This window comes from Vigna angularis, chromosome 5 (genome assembly GCF_016808095.1).
Source record: "Vigna angularis cultivar LongXiaoDou No.4 chromosome 5, ASM1680809v1, whole genome shotgun sequence".
Taxonomy (NCBI): Eukaryota; Viridiplantae; Streptophyta; class Magnoliopsida; order Fabales; family Fabaceae; genus Vigna; species Vigna angularis.
In genome coordinates, this window is record NC_068974.1 from 17,677,042 (window position 1) to 17,687,317 (window position 10,276).

At 33.8% G+C, this 10,276-nt stretch overlaps 1 protein-coding gene across 1 annotated transcript; it reads right to left on the bottom strand.

Moving 5' to 3' along the window:
* Positions 1-527: 527 nt before the first annotated feature.
* Positions 528-1,955, bottom strand: LOC108319500 (uncharacterized). Its single transcript, XM_017550661.1, has 2 exons — positions 1,390-1,955; positions 528-1,347 (listed from the first exon to the last, which is right to left on the bottom strand). Exons 1-2 carry the CDS (start codon positions 1,953-1,955, stop codon positions 528-530), a joined length of 1,386 nt encoding a protein of 461 aa, XP_017406150.1.
* Between the last annotated feature and the right edge of the window lie 8,321 nt (positions 1,956-10,276).

Below are 10,276 nucleotides of genomic sequence, written 5' to 3' on the forward strand. Positions count from 1 at the left end.
GTCCATTCTTTTGGCTTTTTGACGTCCGACTGATAACAGTTGAAAAACTATTATTTTCATGCTTAAATTTGATACTAAAAGCAACCTTTAACACTTAGAAACTAGCTTGAAATCATGCTTTTGGTTATATTTTTAGAAATAAGAGAGCTGGACAGGTTTATGCTTGATTTCAGTGTTTTATGCAGGTTTTAAGGTGAATTTGGTGAAAGAAGTGAAGAAGGATAGGAATGGAATCAGAAAAGACATCAAAAAGTGCAAAAGAAGAAGCCGCAACCACCGCTCAACGGCAGTTTACCGCTGAGCGGCACTCAGAAACTCACGTTGGCTCCGCTGAGGGGTGAAAAGGCCGCTGAGGGGAGGGTCTGTCCTTTCCCGTATTTTCCAAGACCTTTTTCGTGCTTAAAACCCTCTTTTAGCATGACCTTAGCTGTCATAAGAGAGGCACAAGACAGGTACGAATTTACTGGCATTGATTCTATATAGGTATTTCCAATGATCTCCAATGATTGAAACGCGGTCTCGAGAGCCTACTTTGCTGCCTTGATATAGCGAGTAGACAAGGGCCCTCTTACAAGGAAGTCTTCTTCTCCTGAGACTATGATTAGCTGATTATCCATGACATACTTTAGTTTTTGATGTAATGTAGAGGGCACCACTTCCGCCGAATGGATCCAAGGGCGACCTAACAAGAAACTGTAGGCTGGGTGAATGTCCATGACCTGAAAGGTTATTTGGAAAACACATGGACCAACTTGTACTGGCAAATCTATCTCTCCCATAACATCCCTCTTGCTCCCATCAAAAGCTCTTACGATCATAGTACTTGGCTTCAAGTGAATCACATCATACGGTAATTTCTCCAGCGTTACCTTAGGCATTACATTCAAGGAGGAACCATTATCAATTAAAACGCGTGCTATGGCATGATCCAAGCATTTTACAGAGATATGAAGGGCTTTATTGTGCCCTCTTCCCTCAGCAGGTATTTCTTCATCAGTGAAGGTGAGGTAATCATTAGCAGTAATGTTGTTAACAATCCCCTCGAACCGGTCCAAGGAGATATTCTGCTCTACATGAGCCCCACCGAGTACTTTCATTAACAACTTTTTATGCGAGGTTGAATGCATGAGTAGTTCCAAGAGGGAGATCCTTGCTTGCATGCGTTTTAGTTGATCCACCACTTTATATTCACTTTGTTGTATAAATTTCAAGAATTCACATGCCTCTTCATCGGAAATTTCTTTAACATTCTTATCTGATGGCCTGATCTTTTCTTCTGAAAGTTCCACATCTTCCTTTGTCAAAAGCGACGGTGTGTCATATTTCCATGGGACAATCTTATCACTTCTATAGGCAAAAGGGGAAGGTGTCTAGATAACGACAGAGGACCTTCCTTGTGTCATGAGTGTAGGACGGGTTCTAGTGAAACAAATCACTAATGGTTCTCGTAAAGTCATATTGGACTTTCCTCCAGTCTGTGCAAATACTTCTCCTTCTTTATCCTCATAGTATATTTGTATGCAGCTTCTATCAATCAGATCCTGGAGAATACTTCTAAATTCATTAATGACATGTTCAGTTCTTGGATGAATTCCATATGCCTCTCCGAGACCGTTTTTGCCCCTTAGCAAACCCAATTGTAACACCTTTTCAAAAATGATCTTTTTGGAGCTTCGAATTTCACTTACATTCCTTACTAGCTTGTGTCGTCCAACCTCGATGGCATTTGTTGAAGCGTTTTCATGCTCGGCAAGGGGGTTGACCTCAATACTAGGTTTGTCTTCCTGGAACTTCAACCATCCTGCATCAATTAGCGATTGTACTTTGAACTTAAGACCCATACACCTTTCAGTCGAATGGCCAATGCTTCCCCCATGAAAATTGCATCTTGCATTTGGATCAAAATTATGAGGGTATAGAGGTTGTAAAGGTTTCATGGGACCAATACTGGCCATGCCTTTCTTTAAGAGATGAGGTAACAATTATGTGTACGTCATAGGAATGGGAGTGAAATTCTTCTTTGGTTCCCTCCTAGGATGAGTGTTCTGACCAACATTTCGATCAGGACCCATGCCAACTCCTATTTTTCGAGCATTATTTGAAGCCTGTGGTGGTGGATAATATCCTAGCAGTTGAGATTTAATTTGGGGACCAGGCGTTGTGTTGTTCACATAGGGAGGGTAGCTTGGCTTAGTGGATAGCTACGAGTGGGGGTATGACCTCCCCACATAGGCATTGATGATGTCGCATGCACCCCTCCTTCCTTCTTTTTTCCCAGATTAAAAATAGATTTCTTCGGAGTGGTGGCTTGAGATGTAATTTTCCCACTTTTCAGTCCGATTTCTGTCCTTTCGCCTATGATGATGATATCGGCGAAATTGGAAGACACATTGCCAATCATATGCTCATAAAAAGGTGGTTGTAGTGTGCTCACAAACATTGCACCATTTCCTTATGATATAGAGGCGGCTCAACCTGTGCTGCCAACTCTCTCCATCATGGCGCATATTCTTTAAAAGACTATTCCTCTTTCTTCGCCATGTGGTGTAATTGTAACCTGTCTGGTGCAACATGCATGTTGTATTTGTACTGCCTTACAAAGGCATCTGCCAAATCTGCCCAAGAACGAATATGCGAGGAATTCAAATGTGTATACCAACTCAATGTCGCTTCAGCCAAACTATCTTGAAAGAGATGGATAAGAAATTTGTCGTCATGAGCGTAAGCAGCCATTTTTCGACAATACATAGTCAAATTTATAAACATCGAAAAATGACGCCACAAACTTGTTTAACACTCGGCAAGTGTGACCGAATCGTATCAAGTAATAAAACTAGGTAAGACCAAGTATCGTTTTCCCAAAGGACTCACGGCCTAATTAGTTATCTGATTTGTTGATTATTTAAGACTTATGAACGATTGATTGTAGGTTTTTAATGCAAAAGACAATAATTAAACATGTATGCATGAGTTTGATCAATGGCAAAAAAAGTAAAACAAACACGTAATGAATTATATGGATGAGTATGTTGTTGGGGTTATCAATTTCATCTTGTCCACTCTCATATATTTTAGGAATTCATCAATCTTTTCATCAATGTTAATGCCACTCTCTAAATTACCTTGTCAAGAAGGCCTATCCTTAATTACGAGTTCATACAATTCCTAGCATTCCTAATAATTAATTCTGAAGTGCAGAAGCTTAACGGCAACCAACCCTCATATTCCTATGCCTAGGCAATATGCTATTGGGAGAAATTCCCTGGATCTAGATCTCCTCGTACGTTCCCATATCGACAAAATCAATAATCATGGCAATGAATGAGTTAAACAATGCAAGCATTAAGCAAAGAGGAAAAACCCTAACTAATGATAAAAGAAAGCATGTATCTTAAAATAAGATGTTAAAACATTAATTCCATATATGAGAGTTTCACAAGACTACATTGATTCCCCAACAACAATACAAGGTTTAGTTCACCATATTTATGGTGAAACTAGATGAACAATAATGGAAGAATGAAAGATAGAACCCTAGAAAGATGAGGAGGTAGCCTGAGCATCCAAGATCTTCCTTCAAGGGGTGGAAAAATGAGTGTTTGCTTCGTCTCAGCCAAAGATACAAACCCTAGGAAGACCTAAAGCTTATATACTGTTCTAAAAAATATAGAAAATTAGGCCCAAGCCCATAAAAGTAACAGAAAACCAGTCCAAGCCCATTTAGAATGGCGCTCAGCGGTATTTTACCGTTGAGCGGTACTAGCGCATGATCCATTTTGCCCCTCAGCAATGATTTCGGCACCTGAAAACTGCCGCTCAGCGCCACTCGGTCACACATTTTCTGTATTCTGGTTGACTTTTCAGCATTCTAGTTGATTGGTTGACTTTTCTGGTTGACTGTTGACTTTTCTGGTTGACTTTTTTGGTTGACTGGTTGACGTTTCTAGTTTCTGGTTGACTTTTCAGCATTCCAATCATTTAGTACTTCAATTCTTCTTTCAAATCATTCAATTAGCCTACAAAATCAAGGGAATCTTGCACAAAACCATTAAATTCACCTTTAACTCTCTTATTCACAAAACTAAAGAAAAAATATGAGTTCAAGCTAGTTTCTAAGTCTTAAAGGTTGCTTTTGGTATCAATTTTAAGCATAAAAATAATGGTTTTTCAACCGTTATCAATGCTTTGTTTAACACATTCAATTGCATGATCTTTGATTTTTTCGATATGGACACAGACGGGGAAATCTAGAACTAGGGAAATTCTCCTAGAAGCAATATTACCTAGACATAGGAATAGGAGGATCCGTGGCCTTTAAGCTTCTGTGTGAATGTAATGCATGAATAATTGCTAGGGAGATAAGACATTGTAAACTAGTGATTAGGATTAGGCTTTCTTCACCGAGAGATCGGGTTTAAAGTAAATTAGAAAATGGCATTAAAATTAATGAAGAAAGATGAATTCACATATGCATGAGAGTAAACTAGGTGAAATCTAAACCCCAACAACAATATTATCAACTTCATCCATTTTTTCTTGTGTTTAACCTCAATTGATCAAATTGCATTCATGTTTATTTTATTGCATTTGCATCCAAAAACCCCAAAATTTGTTCTTTAGAGTCTTAATTAGTTGAGTAATCACATAACTATTTAGTGTCGTGAGTCTCTTGGGAAACGATACTCGGTCTTACCATTTATTATTACTTGATACAATTCGGTACACTTGCCGAGGACTTCACAAGTTTTTGACTTCGTTTTCGGGGATCAAAAGTTTGTTTATCAAGTTTTTGGCACCGTTGACGGGGACTCGTGGTATAACTATTCTATTTGTGTGATTTTTAACCAATTTTAGACCTTTTATCTTTTTTTTATCTTTTTATATTTTTTATCTTTCTATCTTTTTTATCTTTTTCCCTTTTATCTTTTTCTCTTTTTATCTTTTTATCTTTTTCTCTTTTTATCTTTTTATCTTTTTCGTTTTTTTTATCTTTTTATTTATTTATTTTTCTTTTTATTTGTTTATCCTTTTATTCTTATTTTTATCTTTTCATCTTTCTAACTTTTTATCTTTTCACCTTTTTTTATTTTTTTATTTTTTCTTATCTTTCTATCTTTTTATCTCTTCATTTTTTTCCTTTTTAATTTTTTATCTGTTTGTGCTAATTAGTGTTCTTTAGTGTTTGCAGGATAAAATTCGAAAATCTGTACTAGGAGCACAAGATCATCAAGAGAAGAAGCACATCATCTACTGATGGATGCTAGGTGATTGAGTATCTACTGAAGGATACTATGCTATCAGAAACTTACTGATGAGTGTTGATGAAAAGGATTTACATCTACTGATGGATACTAGGTGATTGAGTATCTACTGAAGGATACTATGTTATCAGTAAGGCTAGGCATAATTAACTTAGTTACAGTAAACTATAGATAATCTATACTATTTCGTACTATAAAAACTAAACTGTTTTTATAAAAATTGAATTATACTGCTTTTTAGTGTAGTTTAAAAAAACTAAACTTTTTCTATTAAGAATATAGTTAACTATTTTAAACTCTGAACTGTATTTAAGCTTGATTTGAAACTTTTACTTACTTCGCTTTTTTTTTTCCAGCAACATAAAAAAATAAGAAACAAAGAAACATGTTCGAATTATCTTTTAGATTATATATATATATATATATATATATATATAATATGAAAAAAATAAATAAATAACTATTTTTAGAGTTATTTATAAAGTTAAGGTTTAATCATTTTCGACATCCCTATTTATGTACGGATGTCTTAACTGGGTCCTCATTTTTTAAAGTGTATCAAAATGGTCCCTAATTTTGAAAATTGATATAAATTGAGTCATTTCTGTTAAGTTGGCTAGACGGCGTTAAAAAAATTGATGAGTGGATGCTGAGATGACGAACGAACGCTCGTCCACCAGCGAACGAACGCTCGTCCACCAACGAACGAACGCTCGTCCATCAGCGAACGAACGCTCGTCGACCACCGAACGAACGGTCGTCCAGTGTGGAACGAACGGTAGTCCAGCAGTAAGAGGTCGACGAGCGTTCGTTCTCTGGTGGACGAGCGTTCGTTCGCTGGTGGACGAGCGTTCGTTCGTCATCTCAGCATCTACTCATCAATTTTTTTAACGCCGTCCAGCCAACTTAACGGAAAGGACTCAATTGATATCAATTTTCAAAATTAGGGACCATTTTGATACACTTTTAAAAACGAGGACCCAATTGAGACATTCATACATAAATAGGGATGTCGAAAAGGATTAAACCTAAAGTTAACTATAATAATTATTATAATAAAATAATATAATTAAATTTATACTAAAATTCATTAAATATTTTAAAAGAACTAAATTTTATTAAATTGTAATTATGAATTGATAATTATTTTGTAAATTAATAAAACTAAATATATATATATATATATATATATATATATATATATATATATATAATATGAAAAAATAAATAAATAACTGTTTTTAGAGTTATTTATAAAGTTAACTATAATCATTATTATAATAAAATAATATTATTAAATTTATACTAAAATTCATTAAATGTTTTAAAAGAACTAAATTTTATTAAATTGTAATTATGAATTGATAATTATTTTGTAAATTAATAAAACTAAATATATATATATATATATATATATATATATATATATATATATATATATATATATGATATGGATAAATAAATAAATAACTGTTTTTAAAGTTTTTTAAAAAGTTAATATAATAATTATTAAAATAAAATAATATTATTAAATTCATATCAAAATTTATTATATATTTTAAAAAAACTAAATTTTATTAAATTGTAATTATGAATTGGTAATTATTTTGTAAATTAATAAAACTAAATATATTTGTATAATAAAAAGATAAAAATGTGTGTATGAGAAAATAATTATGAAATATAATACAATTATATATATATATTCTTCTATTTTATGTGTCAGGTGCAAGCAATGACTAGTATTTTCTCTAAATTACAAATATTTAATATTATTAATATATAAGCAAGATTGGTATATGTACGTAAAAATTTGTTAGATTTCAAAATAATACAATCCATGAAATATTGCAATGAATACACAGTTTTGTGTTTCAATACGTTCTCAGTGTATATAAATAACAATGTATTGATTTAGTACAGTTATTAGTTAACTATATAAGTTCAGGTTTTAAAAATTGAACTATAAAACAGTTCAATTCAATTATTATCTTAAATAGTTTAGTTTCTTTTAGTTTAGTATAATATAGTTAGTTATAGTTTAGTACAATTTAGTGTTATTTGCCCAGCCCTAGTTATCAGACACTTACTGATGAGTGTTGATGAAAAGAATTTGCATTTACTGATGGATGTTAATGGAAGAGTATCTACTGAAGGATACTATGTTTGTATACACCTACTGATGGGTATTGGTGATAAAGATATGTGTCTACTGAAGGATGCTGAAGGATTTTGGGTTAGGCTCGTGACGTTAAATAAGCGCTACCTGGGAGGCACCCGAGTTTTCTAAACTTGTCTTTTTATTTTTGTGAACTTCATTTTGCTTTTGTTTCTAGAATAGGTTATGATTTACTTGGCTTAAAATTTAATTTGTGATGCAATGGTTTGATTATTATGTTATGTTTGTGATGAGTGTTGCTTTATCATGCTAATTATATTGATTGATGTTGAGATGATGCATGATGCTAATAACACAGGTGGTTGCTCATAATATTATGAAACAGATGCATGATGAATTATGATTGTGAATATGATATTGAGCAGGATGTTTATCTAAATATTGGAACTTGACTTAACTTGTGAGAGATTGGGCTCTAGAGTTTTTGATTGATTGAGTGCTATTGCTTTGGAAGCATGATTGATTTTGCCTAATTTTCTATGATTGGACCACTTGCTTGCTTGTTACAAATGATCAAGGCCATGTTTTTTCTTCTCCCTTAGAGCCAATGTTTATAGGTGAACCCAATAAGGATCAATGTTTTCTCTAACCTTTGCACCTTGAACCTAAATTTGAAAAGTGGAAAAACCCTTTTTGAAATCCTTACTTTGAGTTAAGTAGAGTATGTTTTGTTGTAATGGAGAATGGTTGAAGTTTGGGGTGGTGAGAAACCGGAAAGAACTTTGTGAAATTCATAAAAAAGCATTGGGCAAAAGCAAAAAGCGAAAGCAAAAAGCAAAGGAGAAGAAAAGAAAGAAAAGAAAAGGTTAAGCTTAATGGAATTAAAGTTGAATATTGGTTTCTCACATAAAATAAGAAAGAGAGTTGAGATTTAATGAGAATAAATGAATTGTGCACTTTCTTAACTCAAGGATTTTGTTGTCTAGAAAAACCAATTTTCTTCTTAGCCCAGCTTCAATACAAGCCTTGAAAAGTCCTTGTGATGATAACTTACTTGTGACTGTGTTTGATATGTGGTTAAATGAAATGCATAGTTGATTCATGTGTCATTGTGATGGTAGAGTGTAAGAGTGTCACCTCACTATACACCTTTGAGTTTGAGTGAAACACTTTTGAGTGCTTGAGTGTAACACTGTCTTTGGTGAGGAATTGTTCCATGCACTATATGATAACATTCTTGCTTGCTTGGTTGATTATTCATGAGGTTTGCATCTGTTGTGTATGTCTTGATTATGTTAGCACCATAATTGAAGCTTGATTGGCTAAAGCATCATTATATCTTGACTAATCTTTCTATGATGAGCATTCATGAATGATTTACTTATCGTAAGAGAAAAATGCTTTTTAGTGTGCTAGACCATTGTAGTATCATTATTTTATTTAAGCCAGGTTTTGTTTTTCTTGAGGACAAGCAAAGTTCCAAGTTTGGGGTTGTGATAACGGTTGAAAAACCGTTATTTTTATACTTAATTTTGATATTAAAAACACCCTTTTTTACTTAGAAGCTTCCTTGAACTCATGTTTTTGCCTTAGTTTTGTGAATAAAAGTGTTGAAGGTGAATTTAATGGTTTTGTGCTAGAATCCCTTGATTTTGTAGGATATTGGAATGATTTGAAAGAAGAGTTAAAGTACTAAATGGTTGGAATGCAGAAAAGTCAACCAGTGAACCAGAAAAGCCAACCAATCAACCAGAAAAGAAGAGTTCTAGGGATGTTGTCTTTTGATGGCTTGAGCACATAAACACATTTTTCACCCCTTGGAGGTAGATTTGGGGATGCGGGAGTCTCCTATTCTCTTTCTCGGATTTTTCTATCTCTTCCATTCTTTCATTCCATTGTTCATCTAGTTTTTCCATGAAGATGGAGGGCTAAACCTTATTGTTGTTGGGAAAGATGTAAGCCTCTTATACTCTCATGTATTGAATTGATTTTTGGTTATATATGCTTTACTTCATTAATTGTTCGGGTTTTTCCTCTACACTCTATGCATGCTTTGTTTAACTCATTCAATTGCATGATCATTGATTGTGTCGATATGGACACGTACGGGGAAATCTAGATGTGGGGAAATTCTCCCAAAAGTAGTATTGCCTAGACATAGGTATATGAGGGTTGATTGCCTTTAAGCTTCTATGCGAATGTAATGCATGATTAATTGCTAGGAAGACAAGACATTGTAAACTAGTGATTAGGATTAGGCTTTCTTCACCAAGACATCGGGTTTAAGGTAAATTAGAAAGTGACATTAACATTAATGAAGAAAGATGAATTCATATATGAATGAGAGTAAAGTAGGTGAAATCTAAACCCCAAAAACAATATTATCAACTTCATCCATTTTTTCTTGTGTTTAACCTCAATTGATCAAATTGCATTCATGTTTATTTTACTGCATTGGCATCCAAAAACCCCAAAATTTGTTCTTTAGAGTCTTAATTAGTTGAGTAATCACATAACTGTTTAGTGTCGTGAGTCTCTTGGGAAACGATACTTGGTCTTACCATTTATTATTACTTGATACGATTCGATACACTTGCTGAGGTCTTAACAAGTTTTTGACTCTGTTTTCGGGGATTAAAAATTTTTTTATTACCATTTATTACATTGACAACGATGTTTGGCAACAAGTAACTAGTCTAAAAGCCGAAGTCATTTCCTCTCATCTACCAAACTCTGAAACAAATCGTTTGTTAAAGAAAAAGGATATCTATAGAGGCTGGCTTAGATTTTCAGGAAGTGACACAAGAGAAAGTCCTTATTTGCATGAAGGTCTTAAAATGGAAGAGATGATAACTGCACATCTCCTTGCTTGGGTGATCCTACCTAGAAGAATGAT